Source organism: Serinus canaria, chromosome 5 (genome assembly GCF_022539315.1).
Source record: "Serinus canaria isolate serCan28SL12 chromosome 5, serCan2020, whole genome shotgun sequence".
Taxonomy (NCBI): domain Eukaryota; kingdom Metazoa; phylum Chordata; class Aves; order Passeriformes; family Fringillidae; genus Serinus; species Serinus canaria.
This window is the reverse complement of record NC_066319.1, coordinates 3,493,765-3,517,696: the sequence shown is the minus strand read 5'-3', so window position 1 is coordinate 3,517,696 and position 23,932 is coordinate 3,493,765. Positions and strand designations below refer to the sequence as shown.

General features: G+C 39.3%; 1 protein-coding gene across 1 annotated transcript in view; it reads right to left on the bottom strand.

Annotated features, from left to right (window-relative positions):
• Positions 1–23,932, bottom strand: part of PRMT3 (protein arginine methyltransferase 3) — a 55,006-nt gene that overhangs the window by 4,806 nt on the left and 26,268 nt on the right. Inside the window, exons 10-14 of the mRNA XM_030239848.2 lie at positions 23,589–23,667; positions 18,544–18,731; positions 16,405–16,491; positions 5,295–5,345; positions 5,014–5,101 (exon numbers count right to left, since the gene is read on the bottom strand). Of these exons, the coding sequence (XP_030095708.2) occupies positions 5,014–5,101; positions 5,295–5,345; positions 16,405–16,491; positions 18,544–18,731; positions 23,589–23,667 (493 nt within the window). The remainder of the gene's footprint in view (positions 1–5,013; positions 5,102–5,294; positions 5,346–16,404; positions 16,492–18,543; positions 18,732–23,588; positions 23,668–23,932) is intronic.

Genomic DNA, 23,932 nt, shown 5'->3' with positions numbered 1-23,932 from the left:
CAGGCAAAGCAGACACTAAAATCTTAATTAGGAGCCAAATTATCCAACTGGGATGCACAAAATTGAAGTATTTCAGTATAGGATCAAAACATTCAGACAGATTAATCGTGCTAGTGTTGTTTTCCTACTTTTATTAGTGCTGTCTAAGTAGACAAATCAACATTCTTTCAGTTTGTAAATTTACAAACAGCTTTGCAATTGCAGAGACGAGGGAGCTAAAGATAATCAAGGATTTTACAGGAGCTTAGTCATGTGAGTTCTGCTCCAGCTTTGCTGTGCTAGCCCCTTTAACAGCATAGAAAAACAAATCAAGGTTTTATTTTCACTGCAAGGCAATATCAAAAGCACACAATGTTGACAATAGGCTGTTTTACTGCTAATAGGATTTGCCTGCATACAGAGCTGGGTTTTAACTTAATGCATTGCTACTGAAAAGATTCTGTGGGTCCTTTAAAATAATTTTTGTAAGCATTTGATTTATTTAGTAAATTCTTGAGACAACCAAATGAGAATGATGTAATTTTTGGTTTGCTTAGCAGGAGTATTTCAACAAAACAACAAAAGGAAGAGACTCAGTTTTGGACCAATAAGGAGAAAAAGATGCTGCTTTGGATCTCAATTTCCATCTTCAAAATAAAGACATGTTCAAGCTATTAAAAGGGCTCTAAGAGAAGGTTTATACTCTGTAGGGAGTCTACAATACATCACTGTTTTGTCTGAGAAAACCCAGGATATATTGCCTCTTTCTCCAGTTTCTTTAATTTTAATTGCTTGCTGAACAGTTAAAGCATATCCAAACATGCTGATGCTATTTTGTTTTACTTGACTGAAAATCAGCTTCAAGTCTCTTGTCACAGTCCATAAGGAAGAAAACTGGTTTTTCAGAACACATGAGTAGTAAGAGGCTATCCCCCACTCCCACATTATATCTAAAGAAGTGAACAGCAATTAGCCATTAAGTATAACAGTTTGCACATATCCATTATATACAAAGCTACCTACCACAGGTATCAAGCTGAAACTCAGTGGCAAACAATCAGTATTAATTAGGTGTAGGTTTTATTGCCTCACTGTCCAGACCTTTGGAGCCAGAATTAACCTCTCCCACTTCATCCCAGAGATGTACAAACATCATTCATGGAGTGCAGGCTGCAGCAGGACCAGCCAAGGAGCCAGGATGAGCTCCAAGACCCATTCATTGGCTTGCAACTGCTTGATTCTGCTATCATTAGAATAAATCAAAACATTCAGTCCTTTTTATGGCTGAGAAAATAGATCTATTTTTACAACAAATACCCTGGCATCAAAGAGCTGAGAAAATTAGCTAGTTCATACTGCAGAACAAAACAATTTTGCCATGGCATGAAGGAGCATTTTCCAGTTAAATACCCAGCAGGTTTGGATATCTGAAAGCTCAACCTCTTTTACAGAGCAAAACCAAATACAATCAGTGCTTTATAACCACTCCAGGCATGGCCCCAAAAGCTATCAAGCATCTGATAAGGGACTTTTAGTCAGCCTTACTACTTTACTGAGAACTAAAAATCTGAGGGAATCATTTTTCTTCACTGGGGAAAAACAGCCACTGCCCTGTCTGAAAGATGCTTTCAAATCAAGAAAACATTTAAAATGTATATTCCACTAGCAAATTCTTCTTTCACAACATATTAAAAAGCTACAAAAGCTAATGCCATCATGGTAACACTGCTCAGATTAGTGTAAGACTCAAATTGCATTATTTCTGTTTATTTTCCAACATTTACTAGGAAAAAGAAGAGTTTACTTTGACCCATGGCATTCTGGCTTGGATCTGCAGTAGTGTGGGCAGCAGGACCAGGGCAGGTGCCCCTGATCTGGGCACTGCTGAGGCCCCACCTTGAATCCTGGGGTCAGTTTTTGGCCCCTCACTGCAAGAAAGACTTTGAGGTGCTGGAGTGTGTCCAGAGAGGGAACTGAGCTGGGCAGGCTTTGGAGCACAAGTCTGATGAGAAGTGGCTGAGGGAGCTTGGGGGGGCCCAACTTAAAGAAAAGAAGGCTCAGGGCCCTCTACAGCCCCCTGCAAGGAGCTTGTAGCCAGGTGGGAGCTGGTCCTCTCCCAGGTAATGAGCAACAGGACAAGAGGAAATGGCCTCAAGTTGCAACAGGGGAGGTTTAGATTGGACATTAGGAAAAATTTCTTCATGGAAAAGGTTGTAAAGTACTGGAACAGGCTGCCCAGGAACTGCAGATGTGGCACCCAGTGACATGGTTTAGTGGTGTCCTTGGAAGTGCTGGGTTAATGACTTGACTCAATGATCCTAAAGGTCTTTTCCAACCTTAATGATTCTATGAATATATTTAGTCAAAAGTGCACCTTCTTTGATGTTTCTCTGATTGCCATAATGTATTTCTGAATCTAAGAATTTATACAGAGCGCTGATGAATACCAGTAAACACAGGGATGGATGGAAAGGCTTCAAATGATGCAAACATATTTCATCTAATACAGTTACTTCTGCCTCCAGTTCACTTGCATTGAGCAAAACTCTTCTGAAGACAAGGCTTCCCTAAAATCTCAGGGCACTCAGAGTGGAGCTTGGTTCAACATGCCATAAATGAGGAGTGGTGACCAGCAGTGCTAATTCATTACAAGTGGCACAAGAGAAACAGCTGGAAGTGCACGTTGAAATAGACTGCACAATGAGCTTGAACAGTTTGTTTAGTTGAGAAAATGGAAAGACTGAAGAAACAAAAAAAATTGGCTAACCACAAATTATCAAGATGAATACTCAAGTCACTATTTAGAAAAAGAGAAGAATATAAAAAAGGAAGGGAAATCTGTACTTATGTTTCTGTACATATCTTGAGGACAAAGATTTTTGGAACAATGAAGGAGAAGGATCAAAGTCAAGAGATCAAGAGAGGAAATGGTTTTTCCAGAAAAATCATGTCAATTAACATACATTCCTGTATAAGTAGCAGGAAGCACCTTCTGCTTGATAGGCTTATGTCATCAATGACCAACAAATATCCCACAGAAATTAAGACTGGGATTACAAAAGAAAAGAAAATTACATCAGGGGTTTCTCTCAATCTTCTTGAACACTAGAAGCAAAAGGGAGACAATCTAGATATAAGTGGTAATCTCAGGTAAGATATAAAACCAGATAGAACGGGCAAAAGATGGGAAAGGGAATTCAAATAATTAGAAAGAGAAGGAGACAGGCAGAAAGAAAGAGAAACAGCTGTTACAAGATTTGTTATGGGGAATTATGTTAAGAAATACGAGCTAATAAAAAGGAAGGAAGGAGTTACAGCACAAGTGATCTTGAAGGTCAGGTTGGTTGTGTTCACACAAGCAGAGCACATTGTTTCTGCAGCTGCCTTCAGAAAGTCACCACACCTAGACCAGAACTCTAGGCTGGGGCACACCTCCCAGTAATTTCACATAGTTGAAAAATGTCAAATGAGCTCTGTAATATGAAATAATGTGCATATTTTAATAAATGTCATTGCACTTTTTAAAGATTCACTCTATGACATTGAGATTTAATGAGTAGCAGCAAGGAGATTTAGTCAGCCTTGTCTAGAAAGAGAATCTGAAGAGAACACAAGCCAAGTAGGAATGCACCGAAGCATGGGTGCACCCCAAGAAGTGACAGGACTTAGGAAAGTGCAAATAAAAATTGTTTAAGAATAAAAAGTCAAAGCATGAAGGACAGAAGTGATTTGTCAGATATCACAAACCTCAGTGCCTCTAGGAAAGAAGCACCTGGTAAAAAGTTGTCATGTCTGGTAGCTGGAAGAGGCAACTTTACAGTTTGAGTGCAGAAGCATCCACACAACTTTTTCTGTGCTTTTCCCCCAATATGCCTGATCTCTTTACAAACTGCTCAGGTCAGGGCCACACATTACCAGGAATTTATTAACTGACCAGCAGAAATGAGCCCCATTCTGAGGCTCCTCCTTTGGTTCTGCTAGTCTGTAAAGAAAAGGGGCTCCCTAAGACAACCCATTCTTCACTGGGTGAGAGATTAGCAGTGCTGAGTAAATATCTGCTGGCCAAATGGACACAAATAAAACAGGATAAAAATGAACTGCTCCATTTCCTTGGATTGTAAAAAGTCTGTGAGAGTCTAAAAGAAAGTTCTAGAGGAATAAGAGGTTAAGGTCTGTTGACCTGTTGAATGTCCATCCTCTTGCATGACCATTCTAGGAGGGTCATGGATATACCTGTGTGTATAAAGCAAGGAATATCTGACTACTTGTACAAGATGTGCTTTCAAGACTTCAAGAATAGAACTAATTAAAGCACTAACAAGCATCACTTTATAGTCTTCAAAACCTCACCTCAACAGTTGATCATCTGAATTTTGCTTATCCTTGATGACAACAAAAACCCTTCTACTTGCATCAAATTCAAGGTGAAACTTATTACAGTATTTAACCACTTCATAAAAACTTACAGAGTATCAAGAAAACCTATTCAATACTTCAAGTCACGGCTGTGAGTTCTTTAAAACTGCTTTTATTTTACAGAGTAACCCCACTATGGCAGATACTACCCATGCATATATTCATGATCCCTTTAAATACAGAATAGTTCAGGAGGGCTACGAGGAATCCTGTGCAATCACTTGACAAATCTGATACTTCAGAATATTAGTAATGTCAAAATTAAGAGAATGACAACAGCAGTGTTCTGGTCTTACATTTTTCTGCATCAGAAATCCTTAGATACAGAACTTTTCTCACCAAAATTCCAGTATGCAGCTATACAAATATAAGAGATATGCCCACTTACAAGATACTTATGCATATATTTAAGTGTCATTTTAAACCAGAATTCTGTATGCAGACACTTCCCTGGTCTGATGAGACAAAAAAATCCCTTCAACAGCAGCTGAAAGATTTATTTACTAGCTTTTTTTGAACTTGAAATTGATGTAATTTTTGAAGTATTTTATATCTAGCTTTAATGGTAACAGCACTGTAACACAACTATTGTTGCAGCCCAACTGAATTTAAATATACCTGCTTCTACAGGAATTGGCTTCTCCAGGAGAAAAATTGTCTGTTTCCAATGTGTTTTGGTACACTGGGGACCAGTTGAGAATAAGACCTGCAATGAGAGAGTTCAAAGAGTTTGATTAAAAACAATCTTTTTCATATCACATCACATCAATCAATTACCAAACACAGATGCATATGCAGTCTTAGCTACAGCAAAATAGACTCACTGCCAAAAACCTTGACACAAAATAAAATCCTCATCTGTCAAAGAATTTTTAAAATGCATAACTCCAAATGCTCACCTTGTTGTGGCAGTTCTTCTCAAAAAATACATCAAAGTAACCAGCAATTGCCTGTAAAGAAGAGGTGAAAATGTAAATAAGATAAAGGAATAACAGTGACACTCAAGAAAAACTCTGTGATTCGTATATGCATTTATTGAATTTCTACTTCTTTTTGAGTGCTTACTAAGAGGAATAAGCTTATATTTATGCTAGAAATCCTAGGTTAAAAAAAACCCAAGAAAAACTGCCATGATACCTTTGCTCTACTTGAGAATATTCAGCCCACTGTAACTGCATTTTATTACACATCAGATTTTAGTATGAATTTCCAAAACAACCCACACACCTTAACTGCAACCAGAATGATATATGAGAAAATAGCTTTTCAGATGTGCAAACCCACAAGCACAAAACTCAGTCCTTCTCCTGGTCCATGACCCTCAGTAAACCCACACCAAGTATCCCTCCCACAAGGGATTCTGCATGACTTGGTCACTTGCTGTGTGGCTAAACAGGAATTTCCACAGAAGCTCCCATGGAACAGAGGCAGAGCACAACCATGCAGAGAATCCTTTTCTTCCTCTACTACACACACAGATAAGGAAAAACATTCACAAATGCTTCCTGCTGGCCCTTCCAGCAGCTAATAGATTCTAAAAGTAACTCTCCATGTGATTCCTTCTCTGGCCCTCCTGCCATCCCACTCCTAGCATCAAGAGCCTCTCTCTTCAGTGCCCAATTCATTAGTGGGACTTTTCTTCCAGTTTGAATAGGGAAAGAAATCACAGACTACTTTGGGTTGGAAGTGCCCTAAAAGATCATCTTGCTCCAACCCCTGTGCTATGGGCAGGGACAACTTCCACCAAGCCAGGTTACTCCAACCCCATCCAACCTCACCCTGAACACTTCCAGAGCTGGGGCAGCCACAGCTTCTCTGGGCAATCTGTGCCAGTCCCACACCACCCTCACAGGGAAGAATTTCTTCCTAATACTAAGAGATATAAAATGTTCACACACAAAACACTACATTGACACTATTAGTCAACTCAGTCTTTTAAGGCTGGACTGCTTTCTTGACAAGAAAACGGCTTGTTAGAGTCCCAAAAACCCAAATAAACAACTGGAGAATGCTAATAAAATATCCCCTTCAGTTTCACCTCTGAAATCGTGTCCATGCTCACCTTTATTTGCTTTCTCCTGTCCCGTGAAAAGGCTAAAGCACATCAGACCCTGGTACCAAGGCAGTTGTGCTTTTCTATCACATCAGCCTGAAGAAATAACCCAAGGAGAGTTTGTGAGTAACCACAGTGAGCTGAAGTTACTCAGCTGGGGACTCTCTCCATGCCTGCCATGGGAGGAAGGGACTCTCCCCCATCAGCTGCATCCAAAGACAGTAAGTACCAGTGCAAGGATGGCAAGCCTGTTCCATGAGAACTCACTGAAACCTCTCTCTGCACCAAGGCTCTTCTCCTAGTCCAGGACCAGGAAACTGGTTGTTGAAAAGCTAAAAAGGACAGTTTCTATCCACACCCTTCATATAGATTCACACAAGATAGTGATGGAAGAGAAAGTAAAATGTGTTTACAAAATTAGGGAATAGGGTTTTATCACTATGAAATACATAATATGAAGAAGTCATTCTGGTATTTTTCATCTCTAGTCTAAATCCAAACAGATGTTGCCAACACAATGAAGAATAAAATGCATTAAACCAGTAAAACTATGCTAAAGTACTTTTCAACAAAGGGCACTCCAGAGAAGCCTGGCAAGTTCCAAACTCCAATATGGCTAAAGAATTAAAATACAAAACAAACCATGGAGACACTGAGAGCCCTTCATGACAAACGAGGGTCAGACAGTGGAAACAGTGACTCTTCCAGCCCTTGAGTAAAGTCCTATCACTCAATCTGAGAATCTCATTCCTAAGTGAATTAAAGCCTTGTCTCTAATATGCCTTTTGAGTAAAGACTGAGAAGGTTTTGACAAAGTTTATTGACCCATCAGACTACTTTTATTGATGCACAATCTTTTCTGGACATGAGTCAGAGATCTAGCAAGTCATATAAAATATTTTTCAACCATCAGCTCAATACTGCTGGTATACTTACAAATAAGAATTAGGATGTGATTACTGCAAGAGAACAAAGTTGTGACAAAAAAAAAAGAATAAAAAAAAAAAATCTGGCTTCCAGAGAAAACAAGACAATCAAGTTACATCTTAGATCAAAAAACCAAGAGCTCCAGGCAGACAGACCTAGCTAAGGTGGATGCAAATATCCATACCCTTGGTAACAAGAGGTGACAGAAACTCCCTACATGCTACCCTGAGAAAAGGCTCTAGAGAACTTTTTGTTGGGGTCAAGTTCAGGTTGAAAAGAAACTCACTTACAAGCAAAGAAAGTGTTCCCTGCTGCCTCTCCTGTTAAGGCAAACAGGATTTGTACCTTCTGCAAATTACTAGATAAATAACTACTTTATTCTTTACAGTATCAGTGGTTTCCCTGTCTGAAACAACCTGAAATACTGACTTTGAATAGCTAATCCAGAGTAGTAATAATAATGATTACACATCACAAAAATCCCCTTAATCAGAGCTCCAGGGATTACAGAGAGCAAGAGCTCAACATTGATCCATCAATTTCTTCTTGTTATGTTCTAAAATGAATAGATGTCCTTCAATATTGAACACTGAATTATTTGTTGAGCCAGAAGAAACCAAAAATAGAAAAGCATTATTGCTCAAGTTCCTGAGGATATGCTCCTGTGAACAGCTCTGGGAATTCCTCAAAATTCTGTCAGTTAAAACTGGGCAGCAGAGACACCCCAAAACTGAAACAAACACTCTGGTGAGTTGTGTCAAGAGACAACTCCAGCCCTGTTTAGCTGAACAGAAATGGTATTTTTAAAGTTAAATACATTGAGGGGAGGGCTTGAATGACATTTTGAAAGCTAACTGTAAGAGCACATACTGCAACTGAGAAATCTAATGAGTATCTTTCATTGATAACTTTCAAAAAGTTTTTGAGCCAACTAAAAGAACCAACCACACACACTCTTGGTTTGATGATTTCCTTTCTGAAATTGGTTACAACTATATAATTAGTTTATACCAACAGTGTGTTCAATCTCCATCTCTCATATTTCAAACTTTTGGGAAAATAAATCTAATACCAAACCCAGTAGTTACTGACCACCTGCAGCTATTCTACAAGCCAATTACAGCTGGGGAAACAAAAAGCAAACAAGCACTGAATTAATACACCCCACTTTGATGCACACAGCCATGGCTGACTGTTTAAAAATAAAAAAGTGAAAACATTTAAATCTTCTGTTCAACAGAAACGGTTATCTGCAAATTTCCAGGGAACAACATCCATCTCAACTCCATGTCAAAGCCTCTCAGTAACATCCAGCCTTCTTTTCCTCTCCCTGATTCCACATGGAAGATTTGGTTTGATAGATTGCATGTGTTGCCCTGCCAGTAACACCACCCTGAAAGGTACTCAATTTATCCAAATTAGACATTATTTTCATGAAGTAAGTTCAGTTTTATTTCTGAACATACACCCTATTGGAGGTGTTAAATTCACCAGCTGTTCTTGAGAAAATGATAATTTTGTATGGTCCTCCACAGGTTGTGCATATTCATATATGCTCATTCAAACACAAGGCTATTCTTAAAATTTTAATAATATTGTCAGTGTTCTGAGATCTTTCTGCTTTTGAGCTGTTTTATCACTTTTTGTCTGCCCCAAGGCAAAGGGATCTCAAGGCAGCTACACAGGTACCTACAGAGTCCAGCACACCCAGCCTTCCTAAAAACCACCAGGAGATTCTGCAGAATGGCACAAGAAAGACTTGGAGGTGCTGGAGAGGCTGCACAGGAAGGAATGGAGCTGGGACAGGGTCTGGAGCACAGATCTGATGAGGAGGAGCTGAGGGGGCTGGGGGGGGGGGTTAGTCTGGAAAAAAGGAGGCTCAGAGGGGACATTCTCACTCTCTACAATTCCCTAAAAAAAGGCCTTGAGAAAATGGCCTCAAGTGGCACCAAGGGAGTTTAGATTGGATCTTAGGAAAATGTCCTCACCGAAAGGGCTGTCAGGAATTGGAACAGACTGCCCAGGGAAGAGGTGGAGCCACCATCCCTGAGTGATTGAAGTCATGTCAATGTGGCACCTGGGGACATGGTTTAGGGATGGACTTGGAAGTGCTGGGTTAGAGGTTGAACTGAGTGATCCTGAAGGTCTTTTCCAATCTAAAGAATTCCATGTATGCCTCCAGAAAAGTATCAAAGGGCACAGAGGCACAACACAGCTCTAATTAATGTCCTCTCAGCATTTTGCAAAAAGCTTGCTGTAAACCATCAGAATTTGTGCTTTTACATGAAGCACTGGGAATCACAGACTATTCTGGGATGCAAGGGACACACAAGGATCACTGAGCTCATGGCCCATATGGAATTAACCTTGGCACTATGAGCACATGCTCTGACCAACTGAGCCAATGGATCAGTCTTCCTTGAGGGAGCTCTGCAAAACTAAAATCTCTGACAGCAGCACACAGGTCTGTTTCAACACACTCCAAAAACCCCTGAACAACCACCACCACTCTCCAGCTGTGTTAGTGTAAGCACTGTACCACTTCAGAAACTGCTGTTGGGGCAAAGGAAAAAAAAGGTAGAAGTAAAGTACACATACATGATGCTTTCTTCAATTTTATCTACAATCACTAGTCCTGTGTATTTAAAACAAAATCTCACAAATCTAAAAACTGACACAAACCAAAGTTTAAATACTTGATAACAAAAAACTAGCTATAATATTGTGGATTTGTTTACTATCTTCTTTTAAGGAATTTATACCTTCCCTTTCTGTAACTTGTTGGTGTTTATGTTGAAATGCACAATTATGTATCTTTTATGTTTAAGTTCATTTCAGAGAAATACTTCTGTAAAAGTGAAGTTCAAAATATTTTCCTTTCATTTGACTTTTGGACAGTATCCCAAATTACAGCAGCTGTAATAATCACAAGCATCTATTAAATAAGCAATACTACAAAGAAAGAGATTTCCAATGTCTACAACTTGAAATAAGATTTGGTCCTCCCCTCTTGTTGAGTAATTTATCACATGCAGCAAAATATAAGAAAAAAAAAAAATCACAAGTGGCATACTAGAAGCAATCACAGACACATGCATATTAAAATGAAATATAGGGCTGACCAGATTTTCATTAAACATCTTATTTACAAGTCAAACTAAAGAAAAGGAACAAGAAAATAACTTCCCCATAAATTCTAAATGATGCTTTACAACTACTGCCTTGGATTCTTTTTCTTCTTGTTTTTTATTTTTTTTAAAGCATAATGATAGCTGTTATTTCTCCCACTGCAATTTCTCTCATCTTTTTGTGACATCTTTGACAGCTCATTTACAACTTCACCTACAACTAATCAGTAAGAATTTAAACCTTCTTTGGAAAAATCTTTCAAGTGCCAGTTTCTTGAAAACCATGAAAGAGGAAAACAAAAAAAATGACTTCTAAACTGGTAATAAATAATTACAACTCCAGCCTGACACATGCTCAAGCTTCAAAGGACAGTAAATATTAGGAAACACTACCAAAATATTATTCTTCCTGTTCTCAAATAACTTGCCTGGAGAAAAAGCAAGCTATGAGGACAAAAACCCCAAACCAAAGCCAATATATTTACCCAGGGAATTAAGGAAATATTAAGGATTAGATACACATTAATAGATATACATTACTGAGGCTGCAGAGCAACATCCTACAAAGGTCAACAAAGAGTTCACTCAACTAAGAATAAAATATTCCTGAAATTTAAATAGCTGCCACAAACTCCAACGTGATTTTGTGAAGAGTTCATGTAGCTTAAGCTCTTCATTCATTACTGGGGGTTTCTAAGGTGTCCATGCAAACATATGAAAAACCTGTAATTTAAGCAGGTCCTCCCAGTAAGATTCATTTGTCTTCAAACTGCTTTTCTTTCCTCCCAGCTAAATTATTGCAAGACTATTTTTCTCCACATTTATTAATGTAAAATGTACCAAATATAATAAATAAAACATAATAAAACCAGAAAAAGCTTTAACACATAATAAATGAGTACATTATTTACAATCTTCCACTCAGAGCCTTTAGCTGAAATGCAAAGAAAAATCTATATTTTAATTCAAATACATCTGAATACTAAAGCTTTTTTCCTAAAGAAAATGGCTGGCTGTACATGCAGCATTTTAACAGGACAAAACAAATGAGACTGCTCCTTTCCTTATGAGAACTCAAAGGCAGCCTCACCAATTCACTTAGGAACAAGGAAATTAAAAATTATCATCATCACTATCACCTACGGTGAGTAATTTATCATTCTTGCTCTTCACTAGTATCATGTTCCAACAGTGAGTGGCTACAACAAATACAATTAGACAGCTGGCCACAGAAGTGGGAGATAATGTGCTTTTGATGGAGTTTATCCAAGCATGGAGATGGAATGTTTGTCATCCATGCAGCAGAGTTGCTGTGTTTTTTATCACAGGGAAAAGAAACCCCTGGCAATTAAAACACAGCAATTTTGTGTTTTAAAAGATTAATAAATCTGGATGTCACTGCAGAGCAGGCTACAGATAAGTAAAGAGATGAGCAGGATAAAACCTGCTTTGTAACATGGTGGAGCAATATTTCCTTTACTCAGAATTCAGGCATTCAAGGTGGATTTAACTGTGGTACCCACACCAGAATTCCAACTTCTAGCTTGAAAAATTTAGTTTCTCACCTAAGGTTGGAAGCAAAGATTCATATAGTAATACTTCCAGTTGGCTCCCAAGTGGAAGACCTGACATTAAGAAATGAAACTGCTGGACACTTAAGAAAATTTTAACAAGCAAAGATTTTTTCCTTAGTCAGAATATTTTTCTCTAGTCAACTCAACTTCCCTTCTCCTCCTGAAGGTTTTAATACATCAGTCACGTCCTCCAGTTCATTATCCTTCTTTCACCCCCTTCCTCCCTCCCACTTTTTATACACATACCCTGCTCTTTGACAAAATCTCCTGGGAGCAATGAAGAGATACTGCCATTTTCCTCTCAGGGGATATTGTTATTCAGCTAGGAAAGATCAACCTTGATGGACTCACAGGGGAAATGCTTGCAAACAAAAGAGAAAGTTTGTCAATTGATTTCTATACTGAGGGTAATCACCATTACATTTTATCTCAAAAGCTCACACGGTGATCAACTTGGAATACAATTCATGGAGTATTTTTCTAGCAGCATCTACTAACTGATATTAGCCAGATGTCTCATTAAAATCAACAGTGACAAAGTCTAGCTCTTTATTAGGAAAATGCACTTCTGCAGGCTAAGTGATGGGTTTTTTCTGTTATTATCTTTGTAGGACCAAAATCAAGTCAACTTGCAATAGAAGTACTTTGGAACAATTTCAAATAATGATTCCATGCAACTGTTTCACACTTTGAAAATCTGCAATCTTTGAATAAGAGAATTATATATAAAATTAATGCTAGAAAATGCTTCTTTGTGGCAAAGCATGAGAGGAATGAAGAAAAAAATTAACAGAAGCAATATATTCTCAGAAAAAAGCATGAACTACCCCACCACCCTGTCTCAGAACTTCTAAAAGACTAACCAGCACATAAAAGATGATACTTAAAATGTTTCTTTTTGCTCAATAATTTTTTATTTCTTATGTGTATTAGAATTTTTTGGGGGGGAAGACTTATTTAATTTCTTCAACATATGGAAGAAAAAAAAACTATTTAGAGCCTTAATAATTTTTTAAGGCTATGACTCAATGTATTACAGGAGCATCTGAAATACACTCAAGATGCACCTGCAGTAAGACATGAGGGTCATCTCTTATGAGCATGACCTAATATTCTGCTAGAGGGTTTTTTTGGTCACATAGAAGTATGAGAGGAGTTTCAAAGAGGTGGAAGGACAAACAAATCAGATGTGTCAATGCTATGCTCTTAGTTTTGTGAGCTACACAGCTTTTCTGTTTGACACAAGCTCACCACAATGGCTGGGCATTCATGTCCTTAGTACATTCATCCAAACCCAGTAAACAGTCAGCTGAGCAAAAACTGAGCACAGATTTTAGAGGAATTGAACATTGTTTTACATGGGCAGATGGTGATAGGGCAAGGGGGAATGGTTTTAAACTAAAAGAGGAGAGATTTAGAGTTGGTATTAGGAGAAATTCTTACTGTGAAGATAGTGAGGCCTTGGCACAGGTTCCCCAGAGAAGCTGGGGATGCCCCACTCCAGAAAGCTCAAGGCCAGGCTGGGTGGTGCTTGGAGCAACCTGATCCAAGGGGTGGGACCCCTTGGCCATGGCAGGGGGGTGATCTTTAGGATCCCTTCCAAGTCAAAGCATTCTATGGTTTTGCCACAGAGCCATGAAGTGCAGCCTCTCCTGCCTGAGGGATCCTGGGGGTGTTCCAAGCCATGACTAAAGCAAGTGTGGTAATGAGTTGTTAAAAAACTGCAGTTATGGTTCTGACTCCTGTCAGCTTTTCCAGCGTCCTGTCCTGTTAGCAAAGACAGACAAACAGGCTGATGGCAGGAAGCAGCAGACCCTGATAAGGTTGTTACTTTTAGAGATGCCAGCTGAGAGTTTAGCTACTCAACTATCATGTTGCACACTCCACCCAGAGGAGCCCACAGCCCTTTTCTCTATCTGCTTGCTAAATTACCCCCCATCAGTGCAAAGCTTCTGCAAAGCCAAGTTCAGCAAGAGCCGCCGTGCACTCCATGCTGCCAACACACTTCAGTGCAGGAAAGTCTGCCTGACACTGCTCTGCATGCACACAGAGCATGGGAGGGAGCAGGGAAACCCACCCACACAGCCAGGGACACTGCAAACCCCCAGCTGCTCTGCAAGAGGATCCCCACAACAAATAACAGAACCACATGCCCCTACTTATTTTTTGTCATCTTTTAATGACAAAAAGATGTCTAAAAGATGTCTGATACAGACTTCCATTTAATAAACCCCAAAATGTTACTGTGTATTCACTTAATTTGGGGGTAACTGACAAGTAAATATAAAGTATTTGTACACACCTACTAATTAAAAATGATAATGATGTGCCTGGTTTCTAAGAACAGATTATTCAACAGAGACAGCCCCAGTTCTGATGGTAACGCTGCTCTGCTATCAGCAATGTTGAAGGCAACATCAGGAATAAGACAACCAAATCTGCTTCCACACTTGCATAGCTGAGGAAAAGCTGCTTTGAAATGAAATACAAGCATATGAAGATGGATTTGTAAACTGCTATTTTTGTGGAGTATTTTTTGTAAATAAAGCAAAGATATTTTAAAATGTTCATCTTTTAAAAAAACCCTGGAAAAATCTTAGGAGACAAATACCAAACCCTAAAATTTTGGGAAATGTAGGCAACTTTCTCTTTTTGGGCAGAAAATGAAAAGCAACTAGAACAACAAAACATATGCAAACAAGAAAAACATCAAATATTATTTTTAAAGGACAAACTGCAATCTTAAAGCATCTCCTCAAAAATTTCAACATAAATAATGGACTTTTATTGTTCATTTACTGCAAGGTTAGGCAGCCTGATATGATGGATGAACTGTCAACCTTCAACTAAACTTCTACAATCCATCATAGAAACTGTGGAAATTTCACTCAAAGTGTCAATAAACCTAAATGATGAAGTGCAAAATACTTCACAGCATTCTGATCATTTATTAGAAGCTGCATTCGCTGCAAAATTTCAGAAACACTGCTCTTGCCCCACTTCCCTCCCCTTCTTCTTGGAAGTCATAAAATGCAGGTGTACATCTTGATTTATATGCCAATGATGCCACAGAATCACAGAACAGAAATGAAGTTTTTGTAAGAGCTTAGTGCTGGGGAAAACAATGTTTATAAAATCAGCTATTTTACTTTACCCAAATATCAGAAAGATGACCAAAATTTTGTAAAGATTCCTGTTTAATCAGTTATTCAAATATGGCCAAATTAAGAAAATTAAACCAGGGCTCCAGTGGAGCTTGATCTCAAATGAAACCTGACTCTGCCCTGAGGCAGCTAGATTTATCCTATGATACCTTGAAACACGAGGGGTTCCATTTGTATGCACAGTAAAATATACAAACTTCCATTTAATAAACCCAAAAATGTTTCTGTGTATTCACCTACTATGGTGATAACTGACAAGTAAATATGAAGTACTTGTACACACCTACTAATTAAAAATGATAATGATTTGAACTATACACATGGGAAAATTTCACTTTTTGACACCTACAAACTCTTAGGCAGACTGCTACTCTGTAAAAACACCGGTAAATGCAGCAGCATGACCTAACATCCAAACCAGGAATTACATTGCCTGATGCAGGCACCCAAGATTTTGTCACCCTAAACAGTTTATATAATACAGAAACATATTATTTGTGTCCATGTCAGAGGAAGCCTGCAGCTCTTCTTTGTATACTCATGCAAAATCCCAATTCAGCTGTAGCAGAATTATCTCAATATATTAGAAGTAAGCTAAAAATTACCCCTTTACACTTGATTTTGTGATGTGACTTAAGCATGAAACTCCCAGAAGTTTCACAATACTCCAGAGGGCAAAAATTTGAGTTTTTCTACTGATTTCAGAGCGTAATGCTCTTTTGTCAAATTTAATATTTTAATAAATTATTAGAAAGCATTTAGAATTTGTATTGCATATAAAAGCAAATTACTGACATTTCTGTAAAAATTAAGCCATCCTATCTTTGGTTATAATGTAATGTTTGAAAGCTCAATGCATTACTTAGGCAAGCTAACACCAGACTTTCTTGTATTTCAGAAAATGGGCTACAGAACAAAACAGAAAGATCCCAGTGCTAAGGCTCCCTGCCATTCCCTTTCCTCACCTACCTGCATTACCCCATAACACCATTACTGGAGTTCTACATCCATCTCTCTTTATAGAAAGAGCTCATCTGCCTCCTCTGTATGGCAGAAATGAATGTTTCAAGGCAAGGACTGATGATAAATGAAGGATAATTAATGGATTGTCTCTTAGTCCAATGCAATAGCAACCATGGAGAAAGAAAGTGAAATTGTCTTACCGTACACTGTGTGCTCATTGTAATGCTCAGGGTGAAATCTGAAGAGAATTCCAAGTCTGGAGTGGATGCAGTATTGCAGTCAATATGCTGTCAGAAAGGGTAATAAAATTCTGTCAGTAACACTGAGGAATGGCAATTAAGATCTCCCTTTAGACAAAGGTTGTTCAGTTGTTCTCATTATGAGACAACTTTTATAAAGCAATACTATTTCACCTTTCCAAAAAACAGGAGGAGATTAAAAAACTACCTAATCCCATGTGACAAAACACCTGAAACTCCTCTTCCTCACACACCCAAATAGACAGACACTTTGAGTAGCAGTGGTATGGAACTACACAGAGTAGCTCATTCTCATCTCTTCTGGATGGCAGCTGCCCCTTGTTGAGAGCAAGCAGCTTTCACAGGCATCTTGACCTGTTTCACCCCTTGTTCACGTAGTCACATGGTAAACTACAGCATCACACTGATGTGGGTTAAAACCAGGGGGTTTTGATTTGCCAGATTGGCTTTGTAACCATCTCAGAATAACTGAGCTTGAAAAAGACCTTTGGAGAATCCCCTCGGCAGTCTTTCACTGGACTCACTCCAGGACAGTCATCTCACTCCTGCCCTGGGTAGGGAACCTGAGATTGGACAGGGCACTCCAGAATTCATTTCCCTGGGCTACAGCCAACTCCCTGGGGTGCAAAAGAAGATCAATCTCTCTTGAGCTGCTGGTGATGAAGTCTTCTTCCTAATGCAGCCTAGGAGGCTGTGGCTGCCTCTGCCACATGGTGTGTTTTACTGGCTCATGGTCAGCTTGGTGTCATCTAGAACCCCCAAATTCCTCTCTGCAAAGCTGCCTTCCAGCCAGGAGGTTGCCAGCCTCTGTGGGTACAGGGGGTTATTCTTCCCTCCTCTCTGCAGGATTTCTGTATCCAGCTCTGGGGTCCTCAGCACAAGAGGGACATGGAGCTGTTGGAGTGAGTCCAGAGGAGGCCACCAAGGTAATGCAGCTCCTCTCCTGTCAGGAAGGGCTGAGAGAACTGGGATTGGGCAGCCTGGAAAAGAGAAGGCTTTGGGGTGACCTGACTGTGGCCTCCAGTAACTGAATGGAGCCTGCAAGAAAGATGGAGAGAGACTTTTTCAGAGAGCATGGAGTGCCAGGGCAAGGGGGAATGGATCCAAACTGAAAGACAGCAGGTTTAGATTTGATATTAGGAAGAAATTTTTTACTGTAGGGTGGTGAGCCCTGGCACAGACTGTCCAGGGGAGCTGTGGCTGCCCCATCCCTGGAATTGTTCCAAGGCCAGATTGGAGGGAGGGCTGAGCAAGCTGGGGTAGTGGAAAGTGTCCCTGCCCACAGCAGGGAGCTGGAATTGGATGATCCTTAACCCAAAGCCTTCTATGAATTTTCATGCTGCCTTGTCTTGCTTTAGGGAATGTTTTGCTTCTTCAAAAGTTACATTGTGAACTATATAGAACAAGCAGCACCTCATGTGAGCAAACACACCGAAGTACCTTCTGTAATAATCATAATGATGAATGGGAACATTTTTAAACTTTCCCTACAAAATATAATCCATTTGTTCTGTGGGATAGCTATTGATTAAAACTATTTATCTATAATGCCACTGTTCCTCAACTCATTAATTTTACTACTTTGTACTATAACTCCAGCAAACAAGCACATGCATTGATTTTAAGTTATTTTATTTAAGTTAAAAACCATGAGGGCTAAATGAGAACAAATGAGTATAAAGCCATTCAGCACAACAGTTATGCTACATGCTGAGTGATGACAAAATGTGATAAGCCCCTACATCTGAGCTGGACAGTGACTGCTCATGACAGCACAGATTAGAAAGGGATATGCATGCACTGTTACCAGTAGAGCACTGCCAGAGTAAATTTGGCTTTGGATAGAAGAAATCATAGAATAGAACAGTCTAAATATGGGAAAATTACCTTACTTAAAAGCTCAAAAATTGGCAAAAAAAGCAATTAATACAAACCTTCCAGTCTTAGCAGCAAGAACCTTCCTGCACTTTTATAATTTTGAAGATGCCAAAGCTTATGTGAGCCATGTGAATTTTAGCCCCTCCTCCATAAACCAAGGAAAATTCTCATCTGCCTCCTAAGCATTAAGTCTTATGGTACCTTAATGACACTGGCTGTAGAGATCAGTGTGTTTGGATCCAGCACCTCCACAACAGCTTCTGGAATGACAGCTTTCTTCATACAAGACATGTCAAAGCCATACACATCTTCCCAGAAGAGCAGCTTGTCCACATGTTTATTCATATCCCCAACAGCTACCAGACTGATGGTGCACAAGTCAGGATAAACTGTAACAACAGAAACAGAGTAGTGAAATTTTATTTTACACACACAAAGGATTTTTTACTCCTATGTCTAAAAGTGGTAACATTTCAAAAGAATAAAAAAAGGACTTTTTTTTAGCTCTTGGACAAGACACTTTTTCTGGTACTTTACTTTCTAGAGTCCCATTTGTCCACAGAAGAGACTACACACAAAAAAATTAATTTTCACACCCTAGTTTGGTACTTCCTATTCATAAAAAATCCCACTGAATCCCACTACCAGGAAATGATTGGAAACTTGATGTCTAAAGAAAATAATTTGGAACAGCCTATTGTGGCTTCTATACAGAGACTAACCTAAAATATATTCCATAATAGTCGACAGACACCCAAACAGAAATTCAGGCAAGGGCTTTGTAATAACAGGAAACCTCTGTGAAAAGTTCTTATTTTCAGAAAAAAGGCATATATTCTTACTCAGTAGTTTTATTCCTGTTTGCTATCAGCTCTGGCTGATTCTTACCTTACAACCTAAAAAATTATTTCTGGCTACTGGGAAGAACCACTTTTCTGTCTGCATCTGAAGAGTAGGAAGTGGCCCAACAGACAGAAGAGAACCTCAGGGATTCCCTCCCTCCCACTTTCAGGATAAAGATATCATTTTACACTGGTTTCACATTTGTGTTTTTCCTTCTCCCAGGAACATCTTCAGAACAAGTAACTCTTTACAGCTTTTACAAATAGTAGTGGAAGACTGACATCTGCCTTTTTAACAGCTGCCAACAGAGTCACTCAATCTCTTGGCAATCTCACCTGACTGGAAACCCCACAAAGAACAGCTGCTATGTGCATGGCTGTCTATAACCCTAACAAATAGTAAAAGAAGCTCAATTTATATTTGGCTAGGTTTCTTTTCACAAAGAAATTCCCATGTTTTGTTCTTCAGAGTTTTAAAGTCTCTAAAGTCATATACATTGAATTCTTGACCTGATTTCAGAAAAAAATGTCAACTAAAACACCCTATTTATTTTAATTTTATTTTATATTAATACATAAGAGGGCAGTGTTAATACAACCGAAGTGTCTCTCTTCCTCCCCAGAATCTGGTGAACTGTAAAATTAATTTTTGTCTTCAGCTCTGCTTGAAATTACAGTTTATCAAAATGAATAAATCATTGGTATAGCATGGTAGGTCAGAAAAGCAGTATTTTCTACCTTGCAAAATGCTGAAGACAGAGGCAGCAAATTGAAATTAGACCTTCATACAGTGAGCACAGTTTTAGGCCAAAGGAAATAGTCTTAAAAATAAGTAGTGATTGTAAAGAATAACCTTCTCTAAAGAAGCTTTTTGTTGTTCTATGAAGACATTAAAGTAAGTACACTGCCATTTTTCTCACTTGCTGACTATTTAAAGCAGAATAAATAAGTATCAGCAAGCTGAAATCAGAATCCAATTGGTAAACTATCACCACCCCTACTTTGCAGCCGAGGAAATGGGAGCAGAAGGTGTCTCCAGGCGCAGCCTACAGCTCACTCAGCAGTACAAGGACAGTTTGATAAGAATCCTGACAGGGAGACAGGTAAACTGTCCTGTGCAGAACAAATCACTTGGTTCCAGCACAGCTGACAGCTGTCACACAAGCACAAAGCATCACCACCTCTGGTGGTGGCAGGATCTGCAGGTAGTTGCTGGAGCCACCACTGAGTGAAGACTGTTTCTGCAAGCTTCCCCTCTGCTGTTTAACAGTGTTATGTACAACACTTGGCTTTGCCTCACAGCATTCACACCTTCAACAGCAACCACTGATGGTCCAAAAATTAAAAGACAGCGTGATACAAACAACAAAAAGCAAGGGCTAAGAGCCTTTGAGGAATTACTTTTTAGGGAAATGGGTTTCATAGGTTGCAATGGCAAGGTGAGAAAAGACAAGAAAAGACTGGCAGTCCTTGGTTACAGAACACACAGGAGCATTGTAGTTCCACTGGAAAATGAAAATTAAACCCACAACAATACATGATTAACTGTTTTATTAACTTCCTTCCTCTGACTGGCCCAAATTCCTAGGACATTCTCTAAACTAAAGAGAAATTTAATCACCTCTATCAAGCATAAAATATTTTAACTGGATCATAATCAGTTTTTATTAAATCTTTGTTCTTACAGCAAATCCTTAAATCAGTAGTGGAACTCATGATCAATTACACAATGTGCTTAAGAACAAGGGAAAATCTAAACACAAAATGCTCCAATTTAATCTGCATTTTCACTATTAATAGCAGCAAAAGCAGACAATGTCTATTCAGATTTCACAAAAAGAAATCTGTGTTCCACCAACAGGGCTCAGGCAGAAGGCTACAGAGATTCATTAATTTACAGACCCATCCATGTCCTATACACTGTACTGAGATTTGACTGAAAATGTAAGCAATGCTATCTGAATCATCTAAACACTGTGGATTTTGTACATATTTAAATGCACCTGCATAAAACTGCATTTGCCATTTCCCCATTGCCCTTGATTTCCCTGGAAATCCTCTGCTCTTTCTGTAACACTTTCCTGTGCAATCCTGACAGACTTGTCATTTTTTTTCCCATTAAGCCTATAATTCAGTAATTATTCCTTCTCACAGGTGAAATGAGCAAAATGCTGATTGGCCAGAGCATGCAGTGCTCCGAGCTCTCCCAGATTCATGGCTTTGACCATCTGTGTCCTTCTCGACTGGGTGCCCACGAGCCATCCGTCACCAGAACAGCTCACGTGCTGGGGAGAACAGGATGGGAAATCCTTCAGCCCTCAGCCACGCCTCACAAACTGCAGGATGCTGAAGGGAAAGGCAGAAATCCTCCAGATACACAGCAACAACTCCACCTGAATGCCATCACCATTGTGATGGGAAGGAGCATTATGTTTTGGATGTATCACGTTTTGAATGACACCTTCCTTACCTTTGTCAGCCCACGACAATGCAAACTGGACTCGAGTGTGTGAAAAAATCTATACCTGAGCAACAGCTCTAAAGGACAGACAGATGGGCCCTGGGCAGCAAAAATGTTCCCAAACAAAGCTATTCTATACTGTACACATTACCCTAGACAGTTTGGCACAATCCACCCCAGCATGCCAATAGGCTGAACTGAAGTAATGACGATATGACTGACTGAACACATATCTGGAAATTTGGATTCTATTCCCAGCTCAGTCACTGAAAGATCTGGTCAAATTGCAGCTGCTGCTATTGCTTTTTTCAGCTTTCAAACATTCTCTGTAATAATGATCTTGGCCTCAATAGTACCAAGTGGCTTTAGACAAAATTAAGCAGATTCAGGAGTTTCTCTGGTAAGCCTTCACCTCAGAGTGAACTCTTAGTTCTGGCTCATCTGGATGTGGATGTGCAATTCAGCTATGCTGCAGAAGAGTCTGTGCTGCTGAGCAGCCTTCTCATGGACCCAGGGCACAGCCTTTCACCTGCTGGACAAGCTGGCAGAGGAACAGCAACTGCAAGCACCTTAATGAAACTGCTGACAGAACTGAAAATCCCATCAGTGCCTGTACAACACTGTGTGCTTTGTCATGAATAAAAGAAGGGCCCAAGACCATTGTCAGACCCCAAAAGATGAGGGTACTGCAGAACCAGGACACCCCATCTCTCAAAGGAATCTCTGGGAGTAACAAACCAAGAGCAAACCGACCAACAATACAGTTTAAACACAGGTCAGAAATTCTGGTTTTTTTCAGAAGGCTTTGAAAGTGGTAGCTAAACATAAAATGTTTCCTTATGACTTTAGAGAATGTCCCTGGATTTAATTGTATTGCAGTGTAAAATTATCAGCACATATCCACACAGAGTACACACCTATGTTTCTGATGTGGCTGGACTATTCTACATTACTGAAAACAAAAAAGCTCTTACTCTGTCACACTGCTCAAGTGGCTACTAAATATTCTCAGACATTGCCTGCTTGTATATTCAGCTTTGTGAACAACTGCATAAAGCCCATTTTTCCTGCAGCAGTCTGTAGTATACAAAACCTCACTGCAACCAGAGGGAAGCACTGCAGCAAGCACTGTGACACAGTCATTAATCCAATCATTAGGTCAGTGTAGTGAAACTGTGTGCATGGTTAGCACAGAGGGGGAAAAAAACCCCCAGACTGATAACTACAATTGAAAAGGTCAATATGAAATACAATACTGACAAAGGAATTAAGCACATGCAGAACTCATGCACAAAACTGCATCACATGGGGAATAAACACAGGCTTAAACACTGCTTAAGATAGTGTTATCTAAGCTACTTAAATGGGTAAAAGAACTCCAAAGCAAACACTTTTGTCACAACCCTACCCTCAAGCCATAAAGAGAATATTACCACCAGAATAAATATGCTGAACTGAAACAGTTCAATTCCATTTGTTATTTCATATGTTTGAAACTATGTCCTCTCTACACAACTTCCCTCTCTCAGGAAAACACCCTGTCCACTTTTCCTCTAATCCACAGCAGCTCACTCAAACAGCATCACAGCTTACAGGATAAAACTTATTTTCCTCTGTTCATAGTTATGCAGAAACTTGGATTTCAGCAGGGAGGAAACAAATGCCCATATGTGTGGGAAGAAATAAGGAGGAAAAATTTAGTCTGTACTTAAGAATAAATAGCCCCCTCTATTCTTAAAAACACCATTAACTTGAGACCTTGGCACCCCATCTAATGTTCTCCTATTGCCCATACAGTAAATTAATGTCTTGAAGCTCCTACTAATGGAAACATTTTTCACCGAGACTGGCAACTTTCTCATCCATGCATAGCTTATTCCAAGGCTCTGAGTTCATTTAGCTTCCCCCCAGAGCTAAATTTATTAAAAGAACTGAGCACCAACCTGAGCCTCCCTCTGCCAGGTACTTGTCCTTTGCATAGATGACAGAATCCAGCATTGACTCAAAGAGAAGGAAATAACCCTGTTATTACAGAAAAGGGAAAGAATTTAGAAATCATTGTGGTTTTTATACTTAGTCATTCTACAGAGAGGCTTTATCAACACAGTTTAAGAACATTATAAGCCCACAGAGTTTTACAACAGCTCTGTCACTTCAAAACTTCTTCTATAAAGTATCATCTTTAATTTCCCAAACTGCAAGTATGTAGCACACAGAGAAAATAAATACACCATCTACACCAACAATTACCCAACAAGAGTCCTACAACAAAAGACATTGAATTCAA